At 56.6% G+C, this 19,199-nt stretch overlaps 1 protein-coding gene across 1 annotated transcript in view; it reads left to right on the top strand.

Annotated features, from left to right (window-relative positions):
• Positions 1–17,844, top strand: part of camkmt (calmodulin-lysine N-methyltransferase) — a 34,386-nt gene extending 16,542 nt beyond the window's left edge. The window contains exons 4-11 of the mRNA XM_052080667.1: positions 8,948–9,008; positions 9,829–9,880; positions 11,029–11,092; positions 12,692–12,758; positions 12,923–12,997; positions 14,387–14,450; positions 15,131–15,262; positions 17,657–17,844. Of these exons, the coding sequence (XP_051936627.1) occupies positions 8,948–9,008; positions 9,829–9,880; positions 11,029–11,092; positions 12,692–12,758; positions 12,923–12,997; positions 14,387–14,450; positions 15,131–15,262; positions 17,657–17,740 (599 nt within the window). The 3' untranslated portion in view covers positions 17,741–17,844. The remainder of the gene's footprint in view (positions 1–8,947; positions 9,009–9,828; positions 9,881–11,028; positions 11,093–12,691; positions 12,759–12,922; positions 12,998–14,386; positions 14,451–15,130; positions 15,263–17,656) is intronic.
• Positions 17,845–19,199: the final 1,355 nt, after the last annotated feature.

Here is a 19,199-nt window from a genome sequence, read left to right as displayed (position 1 = left end):
TCCGCTAGCGTAATGCTAACGCTAATTCCGCTATCTTAATGGTAACGCTAATTCCGCTAGCTTTATGCTAACGCTAATTCCGCTACCTTAATGCTAACGCTAATTCCGCTAGCTTAATGCTAACGCTAATTCCGCTAGCTTAATGCTAACGCTAATTCCGCTAGCTTAATTCTAATGCTAATTAATTCCGCTAGCGTAATGCTAACGCTAATTCCGCTATCTTAATGGTAACGCTAATTCCGCTAGCTTAATGCTAACGCTAATGAACGTCGGTAGCCCGGTTTACATGGCGCCTTGTCTTCTGATGGCAGTCGGAAAAAGATGAGCGGCGTACGGATGAGCCGAGAGAGGAATCGAGACGCCTGGAGGAAGGCCGAATTTGAATGCGGGCGTGAAAGGCCCCGCCGCGTTCCCATTGACCGGCGCATCCGGGCGGGGCCGAGCTCATCGCGATGCCCGAGAGACCTTCAATCGGACGTGGTTTAGTGAGGTGCGAGTGCGCCGTCGGCCAGATAAGATTGCACAATGGCGTCTTTCTCTCCCTCGATTGCGAGATCACCTCCACCCGTCGCGTCGCGTGGCGCCGCCTCCCCCACGCTTATCCTCCCCCGTTTTGCCGTCTCCCTCTGCACCCATTCACGCCTCCGCGCGCCTATTCAGCCGGCGTAATGGGCTCCGGCCGAGTCGCCGGTTTTGTGCGGGGCCGCCGCCCATTCGCCCGACTCAATGGGGCTATTCTGACGAGCGTTGAGCGGACAGGTGGACGGCTGACCCGCGGCCGCTCCCGCTTTCTTTCTCCCAGGTGCGCTCGTCTGGCGCAACGGCGCTTTGCGCTCTTTGTCCCACGAAAAGACGAGTTGCTCCGCTTTGGGGGGAATAAGCAATCATGCACCTGCCGCATAAGGAGCTCATATGTCATCCTGTAGAACGGCTCACGCTAACTTAGCTTAAATTGGGGCCCTTTTTAAGAACAAGAAAGAAATGTCGCGAGGACGGGCGGCTTCTCTTCCGGTCGCCGTGACGTGGAAAGCTCGGCAGCATGAAAAGGCGTTGACGCCGCGCGATCTGGATCGAGGCCGTCAATGGCGGGCCGGGTCGAGAGCGGGCGCCACGCCAAAGGCGGAATATTGCCGCCGCTCGCGCATCTTCCTCGCCGTCGGACGCCACTCCTCGCATCTCACGCCTTTGCGCTCGGGGACGGGGGGGGGGGGGGGGGGGGGGGGGGTTGCGTGTGAAGATAAGTGGAAAAAGAGAGGCAAGCGCACACGGGAAAAGCGCGTCGGGATACGTGGACACGCGCTCGTGCGGCGGGGCTCATCTGCGCGCCGCTATCCGTCTCGATTTTCTCCGCGGTAGGCAGATAAGTGGCCCGGCGGAAGCGGGCGGGGAGAAACATTGCGCCGGCGCCCCGCCGTGCCTCGCTGCGTTTGTTTGTTTGTTTGTGTCAGAGGAGCGCACGTCCGGCGCAAATGTCGCCAAATACGTCTTCCGTGACTCGCCATTGAGGCCCGAGCGGCGCAGCTTTGCTTCGCGTTAGCCGAGATTCTTGCCATTCGCGTCGGGACGCCGGGTCATCGGCCGTCCAAGTCGCGCATGGGCAGATTTGGCCACTTGGCGCGCCGGCGTCCATTTTGGAGACAACGGAAGCCTTTTGAAATGTCACTCGAGTGGCATTTCCAAGAAAATGAGTCGGGATGGCGTTCCAAGGCTTTGGCCGTCCCTTATTGACGCCGCCACCAAACGTGCGGCGGCCAAGCTTCTTGCCGGTTGCCCCTTCGGCCCCCCGCTTTGCCCTCTCACAATCGCATCAAGCCGTTTACTGTCTGCGCGCGGATTAAAAGGTCGCCCGCGGCCGACTGGCCAGAACGCACGTGCGCGCTTCCGTCGTTTCAAAGTCCGCCCTTTGTTTTCCCGTCGCGTCGACGCGCAAACCGCATTAGCGTGAATAGCCTCGTTGTTTCGGCGGCGGTTACGTCGTGCGCCGGCGTGACCCCATTTCTTCGACTCGGGCGCCTCGGATGTGGAGCACTCTGGAGTGCCCCAAAATGATGATTTTGCTCTCGGAACGGCACGCTCGACGAAACGCGCCGCTCGGTCTCATACCGATGACGGAGCGCTTGCGCGGTGTTGATTTAGGGCCGGCTCGGAGCATTTTGTTTGGTCGCGCAGTACTCGGAAGCCCCATCGGGCGCCGCCGACGCCCGCTTCTCCGGAGCGATTCATCGGCACATTAGTCCAATTTGCGCGCGGAATCAAAGGCAAACAAAGTGCGGGAGTCGGGACGACGCAATTGGGGCGGCGCGGGCCTTATCTCCCGTCGACGGCAATCACGCAGCTGTTTTTCCCCGGGTCCTGTTTACACTTCCAGCGTCGTCACGTCAGTGGATGAGCTCCTGGCTCTTCCTCATTCGCATGTGCGTTGCGTGCATTGCGTGCGTGCGTGCGTGAGCCATAAATCCAATTTTGAGGACTCACAACATTAAACATTTGTTTTCTCACCGGGTTTTCACCTTTCGTAAAACGGTTAAAGACGGACGGATGTTTGTCGAGCTTGTCAAAGTGAAAAATAAAAAACAACCCCAACCGCATGTGGCGCTCCGCCGCTTCTTGACAGCAAAGGTCAAGGCTCAGATGTCATCGACACCTTTCCGTCCGCCGCAAGTCATTTCTCTGTTTGTCTGTTTGTTTTTAGTCTTCCAAAGGCCCCCCCCCCACCCCCCCCACCGCAGGCCGTATGCAAGGAGAATGCTTGTCCTCGATCTACTGTTGTGCAGGCGCTGGGTTTGACCAGATGCATTTGCTGCACTTGTTTCCCCTTTTTTCCTTTTCGGCCAACCTCTCCCCTCGCTTGTCAATCATCGCCGTTGCCACGGTAACAGGTTGCCATTTCATCAACATGGAAATAGCGCGTTAGGCATGCTGGGCTTTGCGTGTTGGACATATGGCGCATGCTACGGTGGCTTTCGGGGAGTTCACTCGCTCCGCTCTCTCGAGGCACTTTGGCTTCCACCCAACACACACACACACACACACACACACACACACACACACATTGCATGACGTACCCAACCCGTTTCTCCCACCAGATAAGCACAGCTTGCTTTCACCAAATTTTGCGTGGGTGCGTGTGTGGTGGTGCTGGTGGTGGTGGTGATGGGGGGGGGGTATATGTGCGTGTATATATACAGTAGAGATCTCTAAAACGGAGAATAGATTGCCCAATTGGGTTTGGCTGAGTATTTCCGGAACGCGGGCGGAGGGTCGCACCCGTAAGTTCCCGCCAAAAGCTCTGCGGGTTTGAGCCAGAGGAACGCACGCGGCGCCGCCCCGTTTGAGAAAGAAACAAACGCAATTGCCGCTCCAAGCGCTTTGTCGCGCTCGCTCTGTCATTTGGACCGTCTGGCGCCGCGTTGTTGACACTCCAAAAGTTGCCGCCGCCGCCATCGGTACGACGCCGGCAATCGTGGCGCTTTGGGGGGAAGGAGGGTAATTTGAGCGAGAGAAAATGACACCTCCGGGAGTTCCGGGAGGAAAGTGGAGCGGCGGCGGCGACGAGAAAGGTGCGCGGAAAGAAAAGAACAATACACGGTGATTTACGCAAAATTCCAAATGGCGGTGAATCGGCGCGGCGACACCCGCCTTCGTTATTATATCAGCATCAACAACGGGGCGCTCGTCTGGCAGGGGGGGGGGGCGATCGTGATGCAAAACGCTGTCTTCTGTTCTCTCGGCGGCACAAACAAAAGCCAAAGGAAGCCAAGGAGCGCCTTTTGCGTCGCGAATGCAAGCGGGCCCGCTCGTCTGGGCTCTTTGTATTTCGTTCTTTTTGTTGTTCTCTCTTTGTGGCGTGGCATCGTTTGTCGGGGTCGGGCGGAGGAGGTGCTATCAAGATGAAGAAGGGCCAATTTGATGGATGTTTGTTGATATCTCCACCACTAGGCTTCTGATTGCCCAACATTAAACCGGCAATAACGCGGCAATCACGCCACTTACGCCCGCCGCCGCCGCCGGCCCAATTGGATCAGAGCTCCCCGTCCCCCCCCTCGCCTCGTCCGCCCGCGTCCCTTTCCGGCCGGGTCGATGGCTTGCTCTTTTCTCCTCTCCGCCGACGTGCTTATTAGCCGATATCGATCCGGCCCGGTCAATGGTGCGCTCTTCTCGTCCGCCCGCCGCATCGACGGCATAATCGGCTGCGGCAGAACGATGTCGGATGCCACCGACCCATGCGGCGGCGGATGAGATCTTCTGCCATTTCGGGCCGTTGGCTCGTTGACCCGCAGAAGCGCTGGCGGCTCACGGGTGGACGTGCCCGGAGCTTGTCGGGTACGGGCCGGCCGGGAAATAAGAGCGAGCGAGTCTGGAGATGTGATGGGGGACATGGGGGCTATCAAGGAAAAGAAAAAGGAAAAAGGCTTGCATGTTGCCAGTGCGCAGCGGCACCCCGGTCGAGTGCTCCACCGACGATGCCGCCTCGCTGCCCAGCTCCGGGGCTCCGTCTCTGGGGAGGGGAAGCAGCTGGCACGGCCCCTCGCTCGCTGGAGGGGCTGGCGCCCATCTCCTCTCGTGCCACACACACACACACACACACACGCGCTTTCGCGTGGCTCCTTCTGCACATTAAGTTTTAATCAGGCACTTAGCCGGGCATCTGTTACGGCTCAGGACCCGTCGCCGCGGGTTAAGAGCCCGACGGATCCGCTGGCCGATCGAGCCCCGGCCCACTTACGTGCCGACGTCGCGCCCCATGCATACCTGTCACAACTCGTACGGTTTAGCCGTCGCTCATTCGGATTTTGCACTGAATCTTACGTATATGGCCGTATCGCACAAATCATATCCGTATCCGTATCGCACATTGTATTATGGAGATCTACAAGAAATATCATTGAACATTTCGTGAGGTTTTTTCTGCAGTTATTTTGACATATCAAATGCTTTGGTATGTTATAAGGATTTTTTGGGGGTAGTTTAGCGCTCCGAAAAGTTGCCAGGTATGGTGACGGACGTTTTTGCGGGTTTCCTCCAATGCGTTGTGGAAACAACGAATACGTGAAGTGATGCGGTGATTGCGGGGATCAATGGATGGTTGGACAGGTACTGTGTGAGTGCGCCAGTATCTCTAAATTGCTGGTCTCGCCCCTCGGGTGGCGTCTGTCCCACATTCAGCCGGGAAGCTTGAGGGTCCGCATCTATCAATCCATCTCTATTGTGCGCTCAGGGAAATGGATCCCATTCAAAAGGAGTTTGAATCGTAATCCCGTCAAATGTCCACATTCGGAGCAGAAAGCCGTCCTGTTTTCAAAGTCATAAACACGGCGTCCAATTTGCCACCGACCGCTCGGAATCCAGTCGCGAGGCGGCGCAAAGTGCGCCCGCCGCCAATCTGCCACGTCTTCATTTCTTCCTCTATTGTGCGGCGGCCGCGACGCGCTCGCCCGCCAACCGGCCCGCCGTGACTTATCTTGACACCGGCTCGGCAATGGCGGGCTGGGAGATGGAGCTGTGTTTATTTTGTGTCCAAGTGTCGGCGAGGGCCACAATGCAAACGCACACCTCGCGTGCATGCGCAAGGCACACTCTTTCAAATGAATGAATGGATGATATCTGTCCGTCGGCTATTCACGCGGCCCTTTTCTCTTCCCCGCCACCGGGATGCCTAATCTCGCCGCGTGGCCAAGACATTTTCACTCTCAATCTCTTTTTAAGGAAGGTAGCCTTTGGCTAGAAATTGGGCCGCTTTCTCTGCCGTTTCGGACTGAAAGTGTCTCTGAAGCCCTGCGGCACACCAGAACGGGAGGAGGGGATGACAAAAGGGAGATTTTGGACGACTTTTGACAACTCAGTAGGACTGAATTTGCTGTTTTTAAATGGTGGTGGTGGTGGTGGGGGGGGGGGGGGGGGTTAACAATGACCGCCAGACGGAGGAAGATGATGTCGCACTTCTTGCCCCGTTCCGACTTTATTCCACGCGGGTGCTTTGGCGCTCCGCCGCTCCACCGCCCAAGAAAAATCCCAACCGGGACGTGCAACTTTGTCTGCGCAACGGCTGCGCGTCCCAAGACAGCAGTTGCGAACGGTCAGACCAAAGTGGCTTTCAAAGTGACAATGGAAGGAGGCCGGGGTGAGGGGGGGGCAAGAGGAGGGATTAAGGCACAGGAAGGTGACAGCGTGTCGGGAGACATGGCTGCCAGCTTTGCGCTCCAAAACGGAGCGCTAAAAGTCATTTCGGCTCCGATAAAGCTCCAAAGCACCCGAGGATGCTTGCCCTCATATCCCCCCCCCCCCCCCCCCTCCCAATCAGCACCTCTCTGGGGAAACGAGCGGCCTGAAGGCAGTGACTCCCCCCACCTCTTTACTTATGAATACAACACACACACACACACATAGATGCGCGTGGATGCCAAGATTGTTTGCGGTGGTGGGCTTAAGATGCAGATCCCAGAGCCCCCCCCGGCTCTCCTTTGGCCTTCTGACATCAGCAAAGAAAAACACCGCCGCCCTCGTGCCGGTCGTATTAGCCCGTGGCGTCTGAACGCGACCATGTAAAGGGCCGCAAAGCTGACATGGCAGCGGAACACCCCCCCCCCCCCCCCAGCCCCCAAGTCGTGGCCACATACCGTGGATGTCAAGGGCCTTTTCACACTGCACTTAGCACGCCGTCGCCAAAAAGGTTCATGCGATACGAGGCAGCCCTCCAAACAAAAGCCAAGCACACCCGTTCATCAAATTCAAATGGCCTGTTGGAATGTTCCTGCGCATGTTGGATTGCAAAATTGCAAAAATATTTCCATCCGACGCACCGGCGGGGCCCCCCCCGCCCGTCCCCGACCATCCCCGGACCTTCTTTCGTTTGACCCCGCCTACTGTACGCGAGTGCACCGCTTCATTTATTTTTTTTCTTTTGACGCCTCGGCACACACTTGGCCGTCTCGTGAAGTGCACCCCCCCCCCGACCCCCCGCGCAGGCGTGCCCGGGGTAATCCCGGCCTGCAACTAAAGTCGGCGTGTGAGAGGACAGATTGTGAGTTGATCATGGCCAGCCCGCAGCCTTATCCCATATTGGATCGGCCGGCGAGGAGGCTTAGGAATGATCTGAGGCCTCGCTTAATGTGCCGTCGGATGAGCGGCGGGGAGTCGCGCGGGCCCCGAGACCGAGACGGCGGATATGTGCCTGTGCCTGCGCCTGCGCGCGCGCCGGCGGGAACCACATGAAAGTGCGGGTGCGCTAAGCGACACTTAACCCCATCTTGACACCGTCTCGCCCGCGCCGGGCCCTTGTCTACCGTTGGAACTGCCCCCCGCTCGTTCCCGTTGGAGCCGTCGAACGTCTTTGCGAGCGACGTTTTGATGATGACGAAGCGGCCGTCTCATCATTTCCTCTTGTCGTCGTTTGATTTTCAACTCGTGGTATCTTTGATTGCCATTTTGAATGTGCTCCTTCATCTCTTTTGCGGTTGTTCTCATTGAATATCTTGCTTATTTCACTCTCTCCCCTTTCCTTTATTGAGCGATTTTAAAATCACGACAGTCGCTCGGATTACATTTGGATTGCATTCATTGTAAAATGTCATTGAATGACTATTTTAATAGTGAACGCAGGGATGGGATACGAGGTGTCGAAACGAGCCGCCGATACTTCTGGGGAGGCGCGTTACCTACGTCCTGAGCGGCGGGGGCTTAGAATCCGCCTTATTTCTGCCGGTGGTCCCTTCAATTGCGCCGGGATCCCCCGCACGGCCTTCGCTTAGCGGCTAATTCCCTCGCCCGAGAGGATGTCTGGGACACCGGGTGGAGCTAAAAAAAAAAAACAAGTCGCCATCTTTGAGTTGGGCCCTTGAAAAACGGGGAGCCAAAAGAAAAATCTTTGCCACGGGAGTGGCCTTTGCATATCAACGGCGAGAGCGGCGACACATTTGCGCGCCGATCGATGCGCCGCCGCTCCAAGGCCAGAAAGGCGCCGGCGCCTTTCCAAATGTCAGCGCCTTCGAGCTGCTCGGACGTATCTCCACACGTCGCACGTTCGGGACACTTTATCGATAGGCGTTATTAAATCCCGCTTGCTCCGGCTCATCTTGGCAAGCGGGGATGATGCGCACACGCACACACACACACACACGCACACACACCCCCGCGCTCGCCGCTGTCCGGCACATGACTTGAAGATGCAAGCGTTGGTAAGCCGCTTATTCTATTGAGCGGCTCCCCTCTCCAGCAGACGCCCTGCCCTCCCTTGCTGCCTTTTGCTCTCTTCTTCTTCATTCGCTCACTTTTCAAGCGGCAGCAAGCGTTCACATCTTGTTCTCCTCTCACACTACTTCTCACACACACACACACACGCACACACACACAAAGACGCCAATGCACCGAGGTACTGAAGCCAAAGCGACTCCTTCGAAGCCAGAAAGCGAAATTTTTATTCAAATGAATGTTTGCTTCTTCTAGTGCCAAGGTATGAGCGTGTGTGTGTGTGTGCATACGTGAGAGTGACTGACATGGCGCATCTGAGCGGAGCCTCCAAGTGTGTGTTACATGCACAGCAGAAGGAGAAGGGCTGAAGCTCGGTGATAAGCCAGATAGGCCTGCATTCTGTGATTATCACCCAGTGGACCTCCTGTCTCTCTCACACACACACACGTGCATAATGAGAGCGGGAGTGCGCCGCATGGATTTAGGACAGACTGACAGACAGACAGACAGACGTGCAAAGAATAAGACTTGGATGACGAGGCAAAGCGGAAGCCGGCAGGAAAAGGCGCGCTGGAAAACAAACCATGTATCCTGTCGGTTTACGTCTTATTGGAAGCCGTCATCGCTTTGCTTTGGCTGACTCTTGCTGTGTGTGTGCGCGTGTGTGTGTGTGTGTGTGTGTGTGTGTGTGTGTGTGTGTGTGTGTGTGTGTGTGTGTGTGTGTGTGTGTGTGTGTGTGTGCGTGTGTGTGTGTTCCCAGGTGTGTGGCCATCCGAGGAGGCCATGGCTCATTACTGCCTGCGCAACCGCCACATGTTCACGTAAGTTTGCCACCAATATGTCGCACAATGAATACATGAATGCATGAATGGATGGACCAGTGTACCAAAAAAAAAAAAAAAATTAGCTCGCACGTCACCTCCAATAAACGGTGACTTGTTTTTTTGTTTTTTTTGCTGCGTCTAAATCTTAAGTTATTCCTTTTTTATCCCTTGGTCCAATCTTTTATTTTTTGATTTCCTCCATTTACCGGCCAAGTCGTTGTACAACAGGAAGGAAGGCGTGTAAATGAAGGCCTGGGGGGCCACACATGCCCCCCGCCCCTCTTGGTTTGTTTAGCCGCTTAGCATTCACGCCTGCCCGCAAATATGCTTTGCTAAAATGACATCATCAAAATGCCCTTTGTTGTTTACAATTCAGCTAGCTCACAAACGGATTGCTTCACTGCTTTTTGGTAAATAGCAAAAAAAAAAAAAAAAAAAAGGTTTTGATTTTTGCCAATAAATCAAATCCAAAGTGGTGGCCCTTGAGCACCCAAGTTTCATATGACTTATGACAGATGATGGCAGGTGGAGCATCACCCTTTGATATCCTGTTTTTTGCAGGTGCTGGGCTGGGCGGGGTGTGGGGGGCGCTCATGGAAAAGACAGCTATAGATTATCGGGCGGCAAAGTGAAGGTCATTGAGACAGAAAGTGAGAAAAAAAAAAAAAGGAGGCAGCGATGAAGGTGGCCGGGATGAAAGTGGACAAGGCCTGAGATGGTGGAGGAGGGGGGGGGGGGGCGGATGAAAGGCCGTCGATCAAGCTGCCAACGTCGCCTTGTCAACAAAGTGAATGTCTTCCCCTCTCTGTCCTCTCAGGGGCGCCGTTTGCGAGTTAGGAGGAGGCATGACCTGTCTGGCTGGACTCATGGTAAGACCCGTGCGGGCGCCCGTCGGCAGGGGGGGGTGGCCAATCAAATGGGCCCTCGCAAAATGCTCCTTGCAGCCCGCGTGCCCCCGCAGTGTCCCTTCGCGCTCTCCGTAACACCTCGTGGCAAATGTGGAGCGTTTTCTTCCTCCGAATTGAATTTGTCGGTTCACCGATGGGAAATACTCGCCGGATGAGTCCACCATTCATCGTGAGTGAGCAATCGGAAGATTGGCAAATGCGATGGCTATCGCAATCGGGGAAAATTTGCCGGCGGATGACGGCCGTGGCTCGCGGTTCCGCCCCTCTTGCTCGGATTCCGGATCGTTCCGCAGCTGAGCCCGCAGGTCGCTTCCTGCAGTGGTGCGGATGCTGAGAAATGCGAAACACACACACCCTGCGGGCCGTGAGCATGTGCGTGTGTGTGTGTCTCCCCGCATGCTTCACATATGACTTTTCTTTCTTGTCGGCGTGCCAGCGCGGCCAGATAAGGCCGCCTGGGCTTTGTATGCATGCAAAGCAAAACGCGCGCAGCCGAAGTGACAGCCTGACACAAAAGTGAGTGATGTATTCAGGAAGCAGGAGAGAGAACGCAAAAAGGCCTTTTAGACTTAAGCACACACCTCTTTATCTACATCTGTCTCACACACACACACACACGTGCGCACTCTCCACTCTCCGCCTTGCCTCCCTTCCATTTTTTTTTTTTTTTGTCATCTCCCTCCTCCGACGCCTCTCGCAGGCGCCGCCGCAAAGTTACGTGAAGGGCATCAGGCAGGCCCGGCGAGCCGAGCGCAGAGTGACAGCGGCGAGCGGGAGCGATGGCTCGGCCCGATAAACAGCCGCCGTCAAATGAAAAGGCTCAGCGCTTGCCATCATCCACCCCCCCCCCCCCCGCCCCCCCGCCCCCCCCCCCCCCCCTCCTGTCACAATGCAATTACGGAACAGAATGATAGCAAGATAGCGGCCCCCACCGCTAGCCAGCGTGATAAAAGTATTGACTGATTTGATTGAATGATTAAAATAATGCAGACATAGAAATGGGCTGAAGATAGAAGTGGGGAAAGATGGGGGGGCGGGGGGGAAGTGGGGGGGCATCGCAGGGTTTCTGGCGTCCATGTGGTGCTCTGACGTTGCCCCGGTGATTTCAGGTGGCCGCGTGTGCTGACGCCAAGGAAGTGCTGCTGTCGGACGGCAACGAGCAGTGCGTCGACAGTATCCTTTGCTCCAGCTGCTCTTTTGATGCCAATCCGGACTCATTTTTGGGGGGTGGGCGTTGCCACTGAATCGCGCCTAAATTCCGCACTTGCCGGTTTGTCTCGACTCGGAGGCCCGTCGTTCGTCCATGCGTCTCGGCGACCTTTCCCAGCAAGTGCGAGCGGGCCGGCCGCCGGCGTGGTCATCATTCCTGTTGCCTTTCCGCTGTGGCCTTCACGTTTGGCCGGAGCAAAGCAAACAAGCAAAGCCGCTTTTGCCGCCGCCACAAAAGCAGGAAATGTGCAAAAATGCGCATTTTCACCCGTACGGCCCTTCCACATTTAGCCGTGCTTACAATACCTTTCCGTGTCTCGGCCGGCGACAATCGCACGAAGAACAAAACAATAACAATGGCGGCAACAATGCACCATTGACCCGCCCGCTTTGTTTCGGCAGAACAGAAACACACCCGGAAATGGTCCGCGGGCTTTGTGCTCTCATGCGAACGGTTGCCCTTTGAGGCCACGATGGCGGCAGATGTGAGGAGCGTCATCGAGCTTTGACCTCATTCGTAGCGTGCGCGCGACCTTCAACGATCGATCATCTGGAAAAACAGATGGAAAGATTCCCGCCAGCGCGATTGACGGTCGATCCTCCGCGGCTCTGAAAAGATGGCCGCACGTGTTGCTGTCGCAAAAGCTGCCCCCCCCCCCCCCACACACGCACTCCGGGTGACTGTGTGTGCGGGTGCACGCGCGCCGACCTCTCCCCCAGTGGTGCGCCGGTGATGGGATTACAGTAAGCCGCCGTCATGGGCGTGCACGACACGGCGAGGCGCAGGTGGGGCGCCGCTCTTTCAAAGGCCAGCCCGGCCTCGGGTGGCGTACGCTGGAGCCGTAACTCGCGACCGCCACGCCCTCATTCCAGCCCGCCGGATTGGTTTGAAACGTTTACGTCCGTATTTTCATTCCCGAGATGTTTTGGCGCGCCAGAGAAAATGAGAAAATGAGACGTTAGCAAAGCGCTAGCAAAGGCCGATGTGAAGGCAAGGGAAGGCGTCGCGTTGGGAAGTCAGGGCGCCGCTGTAGGAGGAGGCCTTCCTTTCGTCTTTTTCCTTCCTTTTCTTTCTGATGCTGTCTTCGCGCCTTCGCGCGGCTCTCGCGTGGTCGCGCGGCATCTTTGTGGATGGGATTTGTCCCATTGTGGGCTTTAAAGACAAGCAAATCCTAATTGAATGGCGGCGCCACTCCACAAGCCGCTGGATTTAGAGGCAAGTCCGCATCCATCGCCGCGCACGTGCGGGTTAAAAGCTTTTCGATTGATCCGGCGATGGGGGGGGCGGTCCGGGGCTCCCCGCGTTTGGCCTCCCCGTCGGCGTCGGCCGCGGAGCCGCTGGAAAGACGGCGCGATGGGGCGGAGCCAAAACGACGTTGCTTGACGGCCTGCTTTGGAGCAAACGACACAGACAACAAGTACGCCCGCTGGTGCACGACTTCAAAAACGGCGGCCATTCCTCGGGCTTGAAAATGAACGTTTGGAAGGAGAGCGTCAACGAGCGTCGGATGCCGACGCGGTTTGCTCCCCGTTTCCGAAGCGTCCTTGACTGCTGCTCGTCAGACGTGCGAGGGATCGTCGAGAGAAACCAGCGAGCGGGCAAGTTTGGCTCGACGCGCGTCTCGACCAGGTGAGGAGACTTTGGAGTGAGACCAGCCAACCGGGGCGCCTCGCCTTTGCCGCTACCCACCCAAATGATCTCGTCGCAACGCGTTTGACAAAGCGACATTGAAAAGAGGCAGAAAAGTGTCCGTTTGCAAGACGCTCTTGACCTTTGACCCGGTTGTGCCGCAGGGTGCTGAGGTGGGAGCGGGAGCCGCATGTGGCCGCGTTCCAAGGCCATTTCGACGTCGTCATCTGCGCCGACTGGTAGGTTCCTCACACCTTCACACGCCGCCGCCGCCGCCGCCGCCGCGCTCGTCCGCCTCCGTTTGACACCAAATTGCTTGCTTTTCACCTTTGCAAATCATTGCGGGCGCGGGCACCAGACGATGCGGCAAGAGTCGGAGGGGCGGATGAGATCTGCTCTCACCGAAGCTTCAAACGGATCGTGAAGTCGCGTCAGCTTTTCGCCCGACATAAACGATACGATTCGTATGAGCAATTGGAAAGGCCAAAGACTTTGAAGTTGCCGCCCTGTCGGTCCCGCCCCCTCCCTCCCGACGCTTCCCTTGCGGTTCGTCCAAAGGCGGAGCTCCCTTTTTCGGATCCTCCGACGACGTCACCGGCTTCCTCCGGCCGAAGGGCGACAAAGATAGCCGGCCGTGCACTTTGACCGGGACCGCCCGGTGTCCGCGTGTCCCGCCCGGGAGACAATAGGGTGGTCTTCGAGGGGCGGGGCCGCTATATTTGACAACGCCCGCTTCTTGAGGCCGTGTGACAAATCTGGTTTTGCTTCATCCCTCCCCAACGCTGTTTTTTTTTTTTTTTTTTAGTAAAGGGCAATAATGAGTCATTTTGTCCGGTGGCCCCCCAGTGACCCGCCGTCCTTCCCTTGCACTGTAGCGTGCGTGCGTGTCGGAGGCGGCAGTGGCGCCTCCGCCCGAGCTCGCTCGCTTCCTTGTTGTTGTTCGCCGCCCGCTCTTCCTCTGCCAGTGGATCCGCGCGGCAAACTAAAGCAAACGCAAACTTGTCACCTTTCAAGGCGAATCCAGCTCGAGCCACCCCCCCCCCTGCCCCCCGTCTGCCCCGGCAACAATAATAAACTTGGCGTGACTCCGGCTTGCGCACATCCTGGTTTTGCGTAAGAGCCGCCGCTCGCTGAGCGCTATTCGTGCCGCGTTGCTGTCCCGCCCGGAAACACTAATGTAATGTTTCAACCAAAGGTATGGGACGGGTGGGGGGTGGGGGGGGGGGGGGGGTAGGGTCCAGATTGCAGTGGCATCCTGCGGTGGGATGTGCCGGATTATGCCAAATCTGTATTGTTGCATTTTAGTCACATTCATTTGGCTAGATGATGGTTAGTTTTTTTTTTTTTTAGGGGTGGGGGCGGGGGCGTTTTTGCTTCGGAGGGTTTAAAAAAAAAAATGTAGACATGATTTCAATGGAGTGCACACACACGGACTTGATGTTGTGTTTTTCGATGGCCGCTGCAATTGGTGCGCTGCAAGCATGAAAAAAAAAATGGCAGCATGCTCGGAGGATCAGAGTGCACCTCCGAAAGAAATTCAACAAATGGGGGGGGGGGCTGTGTCATCCTGCCAATGGATTTGTCTAGAAAATGAACATACTGATCATCAGATCCTCTCCCTCTTTCAGTTTGTTTCTGGAGCAATACCGAAGCAGCCTGGCGGGTGCCATAAGGAGCTTACTGCGCCCCAACGTAAGTGCGCCCGCGTCTGCCGTCGATTCCTCCAAATCAGCTCTGCGCTCTCCTCGGCCCTAATTAGGCCTCGCCGCATATTAATCGTGCGACGGGCTTCATATCGTGTGGCGCTTTCATGCTCGGGCGGGCGCTCTGATCTGCGCGGCTCCGCCTCCCGGCCTCCCCTTCATGCTAGCAACCCCGCTGACTTCTCCCTTTTCGCCACCGCGATAAGACCGCGCTCTATGGGGGGGGCCACCGGCTTGTTCTGGTGGCAAAAGGTCGCAAGAGATACGCTTGAGATTTCTCTTCATCTGAGGCGTTTCAAGTACAGAGGCCCGGGCCGGCGCGGGGAAGTTGGAGAAAAGGGAGAGATTCAAATACAAACGCCGCGGATGCAAAGGAGAAGGAAGACGAAAAACGCCGCGCCAATTACACTTGAAAGTTGAAGAGCGACCGCAGGGAAGATCACACGCAAAGACGTTTCCTTTCAAGCCTTCCGCCGACAGCCGGGCTTCAATTAGCTGCAAATGGTCGCCGCGGATTGGCCGCGCAAGCGCTCGCTTGTCAAAAAGCGTGCCGATTCTCATCCCGCCGCAGGCCACGTGCTTTTGGGCGCTCGGATTTGCCGCCTTGAGCAAATGAAAAGTCCGCGCGCGCCGCCGGAACTCGCCGTTGACGCTCTTCTTCCCGTCCAGGGCGTGGCCTTGGTGCTGGCCCCGCAGCGAGGCGACACCCTCGCCAGCTTCTGCGGGCTGGCCGGGCGGGCGGGCCTCCTGGTGGATCAGCGCCGGCGGTACGACGCGCAGGTGTGGGACGTCCATCTCAAGGTACGACGGCCTCAAAAGTGAGGACAAGTTGGAGTGTCTGAAGGTGATGAAGTCTCCTCTGCCTATCTTGTGATAACTGAATGAAAAGAATGCGTGCGCCGTGGACATATGTATTCTCCAATCGTGCGCGCGCGCGTGTGTGTGTGCGTGCGACTGACCATCCCTACACACTTGGACACACGGCGAAAAAGTGATATCACCAGCTCGCACAGACCAGACATGACTTTGAAGGCGTATTGGCCAGACGTGACACGCAAACGTGCCACGCGATGATATCACGCCCAAACATACGCCGGGTAAAACACGCACGCACGCACGCACGCCAATGAGCAGCTGCTGCTCCTCATTTGCACTTGAGATTAGCTTTCCTTTCCTTTCCTTGACGTGTTTACTTGCAGTGGGAGGGCCAAGAAACAAAACGGGACAATCTCACAACCTGCAGCGGAATACACACACACACGCGCACACACACACACACTCAGTGGGATTTGCGCGTCACGTCGGCTTCGGACAATCAAAGAACCAAAAGCTCGATTCTGTGGAAGAAGTCAAAGCAAAACTGCCGAAAAAGTGGCAGCGGCAGCCCCGACGCCTGCGCCGTTGGCTGACTTTGCTTCACCTTCCCCAACGTGGCGGCTCTTCATTTTCATCCCTCCTGGGAAATTCCTCGTGGCCTTATCTTGGTGGGTTTTTTTTTTCATTTTTTCCATTTTTGAATGCACGTTTTGCGACGGCGGCGGGCCGCAAGCTGGCGTCGTTAGTGGCAAAAGTAAGCCTCCAAATTGTAAGCGCTGGCGCGTGTGTGCCGGTGCGTGCGCGACAGGGCGGCAAGCGGGCCCGCTTGCTGCCTTATCCTCTTATCCCCGCGCTCGCCGACCACAGAGGCAAGCAGCTGCGGGGACTGCAAGCGGCCTGATAATGCCGCCGCTATTTTCACAGCCGCCATCTTAATCTTGTTACTGCAATGCTTGTGAAGAGAGAGTCATGAATTTTAATTTCTCCCTCTCGCTCAGGAGCGCCTGTCCCCCCCCCCCCCTCCTCCCTCCCCTTCCCGTCTTTTGCAGGAGCAGGAGTAGTTGCCGCAGCCGCCGCTTAACTCAGGCTGCCGTTTACTCCGGCGCACGTTTCCTCTATCCCGGCGCACCTGTTGATTCACGGCGACGCCTTTTTGCATCCGCGTCATTCCGTCGCAGAATTCGTTTTGCTCGCACCTCGTTTTCGAAACGAACGGGAGCAAGCCGAAAATTCTGCAGTCGCTCCCGACCAGCCTGGCGGTTTAGAGACCAAAATAGCAAGTGATCCAAGAAGGAAAAGTCACGGGGAAGTGGGGGGGGGGGGGGGGGCAACCTTCTCTCGGCGTACCAAACGTGCAGCCGTAACGGCTGCGTGCCCCATTGAACCGAGCGGTAGCGTTTGGTCGAAACATGACTTTTGCTTTGAATAGAGACCAACCCCCCCCCCCCCCCCCACGCCCTCGTCCGTAGTCCCGCCTTTTCCGCTTCCTCCCCGCTGTGCCGAGAGGAGACGTCGAAATGACGAGGCCGCACAAGAGAGCGGGAGGGGGCACAGAAGTGGCACTGAAAGAAATGACTTGCACCTTGCAGAAGGGGCAGAAAAGGGCAGGGGGGGGGGGGGTCGGAGAGAAAAGCGGGGAGAGTCGGGGAGGCGATTTGGGCAGCCACCCATGACGCTGATTAGGCAGCCTGCGATCAGGAGGAACAGCTTTGCTTGTTAAACTTTTCACCTCTGCCAGCTCTCAGCCATCCTGGCCCCCTCCCTCACCTGTTTTCCTTCCCTCCCTCCCCCTTGGCTCCTTCCGCCCGCCGGCATTTAATTGTGAAAGCTGCTCAACACGGTGCTCTTCCGGCGGGGCGGGGGCGGGCTGGTTACACAGGCAGCTGCCCTTCCACGCCCATTAGCCCTTGTGGCTGAAGGCTCTCCCCCCCTGCTCGATTCTTCTCTCTATATAAGGATGGGGGGGGGGCGTTATTGAGTGAAGCAAGTGGTCAGCCTCAGCAGGTGCCCGGATGAGCGGGTAGCTTGCAAGCTAGCCCAGCGCCCAAAAGTAGCCACTTACGGGCCACTTCTGAAAAGGACATTGAACAACTTTGCAGCAAGTAGCGACCCCCCCGACCCCCCCCCCAAAAAAAACAAAAGATTGATGTCATCCTCTCCCAAAATAAAACAATTGGCAATTACTCCCGGAAAGGCACAGAAGCTGCAGAACGCCTCTCGGAATAGCAAACGGGCGACGGCAATTTTTCAGGCCTGCAAATGACGGCAAGCGGCAAAGGCCACCCTGAACAAAAGTAGCAGAAAAAAAGGAGGGCGAGTGAAAAGGGGGGGCGGGCTTGTGGCCTGACGGCGCCGCTTGTGTCTTGTGTCCGCGCTCAGATGCTGCAAGAAGGCAAAGAGGCCTACGACGAGAACCTCCACTACCCTCTGCTCATCACCTTGAGTAAAGGAGCTCAGGCTTAGCGAAAGACGGCCGCCCCCCCCCGCCGAGCCTCGGCTTCCGCTCTATCGCCAGGCAAGTGAAAATCCGTCTCTTCCTTTCGGACGCGGAAAAGATTCCACCCGGCACGAGAACTTTTTTAATTTCCCTCAACTTGAAGGAAGCCAATCTCCTCATAATGCGCAGCTCGCTAATTATTATTATTATAATTTTTGATTTTTCACACTACAGGCCGACTTAATGCAGTCGTGACGCAGGAAATAGCGAAAGTTGCAACAACGTCATAGCTGTACGCTGCTGAACCAACCAGTGCGTGTGTGTGTGTGTGAAGATGGAAATGGATGAATCGCCCCCCCCCCCAAAATGCCTTCTTCGCAGAGGTGGCGTGAGGTAAAGCGGCAGAATCGTGTCGGGTGGAAACTTGCCGTGTCCCAAATTGTTGCATCTTGTATTTCTTCTGCCATTTGCAAGAGCTCCTTGTTTTCATCCCATTTCTTGAAGGCGTTTGAACCTGGAATGAGCGCGGGGGGGGGGGGCCGCCATTCACGCGGAAGCCCGCATCGTGGACGCGCCTTTTCTCACGTCTGCGTGTGCACTTTTTGCACTTTTTCACTCTTGACCCTCAGCGCCATATCTCATTTTGTCACTTAATAAAAACAACTCGCAACACATACTCAGAGCATTGCAGTCTTTTTTTTTTTTTTTTTTGTCCCACCCACCTTCGCAATTGTCACATTTGACTTGCAGCCCACGAGCGAGCGTCGGTCATTGTGCAGCGCCGCCCTAGTGGCAAAAGCGCCGTGTCAGCACCTCGCGTTTGTTCTTTTTGTCAAGAATTAAGGCGTTAAATGCTTACAGATGTAATAAAGTTTCATCGGGCCCCCCGATTGGCTGCGGCCCGCCTTTCCGACACAATGGCCTCCTGCTGGCTAAGCCGCTGCCAGACAAGCTAACACACACACACACACACACACACACACACCCACACACGCACGTATCAAGCCCAGTCAACCGTCTTCCACTCGGCGGGAATAAAAGAGAGAGGGATCAAGAAGGGAGGGAGTGCAGCTAATCCTGCAGCCTCACTCTTGTGTTTATCAGTGAGGAGGAGGAGGAGGAAGGAGGAGGGCGACTTGTCAGGGGGGTGGGGCGGGGGAGGAGCTACGGCGAGGCCTCCTGATCCGTCTTTTAACATTTGAAAGAGCTCCGCGCGCACTCTCCTCCCTCCGGACCCGACCGAGCGGAGAGAGGCCCGAAATGGCCAGACCGACTGCGAGTAGGAAGAAACGCGAGTCAATAAATGCAAGCGAAAGCCAGCGATGGAGTGGCCGAGTGAGTGATCGAACGCGGGGGGGTTTTGGGGGGTGGGGTTGGGAGGAAAAAAGAAAAGGGAGACAGAGCGCTCCCCGACTCGACACAAGGGCCCCATTAACTTGACCACTTGCCCTTTGCGAACAAAGGCAGGGCCGGCCCATCGCCACG

The sequence above is a fragment of the Hippocampus zosterae genome, chromosome 11 (genome assembly GCF_025434085.1).
Source record: "Hippocampus zosterae strain Florida chromosome 11, ASM2543408v3, whole genome shotgun sequence".
In the NCBI taxonomy this organism is placed as follows: domain Eukaryota; kingdom Metazoa; phylum Chordata; class Actinopteri; order Syngnathiformes; family Syngnathidae; genus Hippocampus; species Hippocampus zosterae.
The sequence above is the reverse complement of the archived record's forward strand: the minus strand, read 5'-3'. Positions and strand labels throughout refer to the sequence as shown.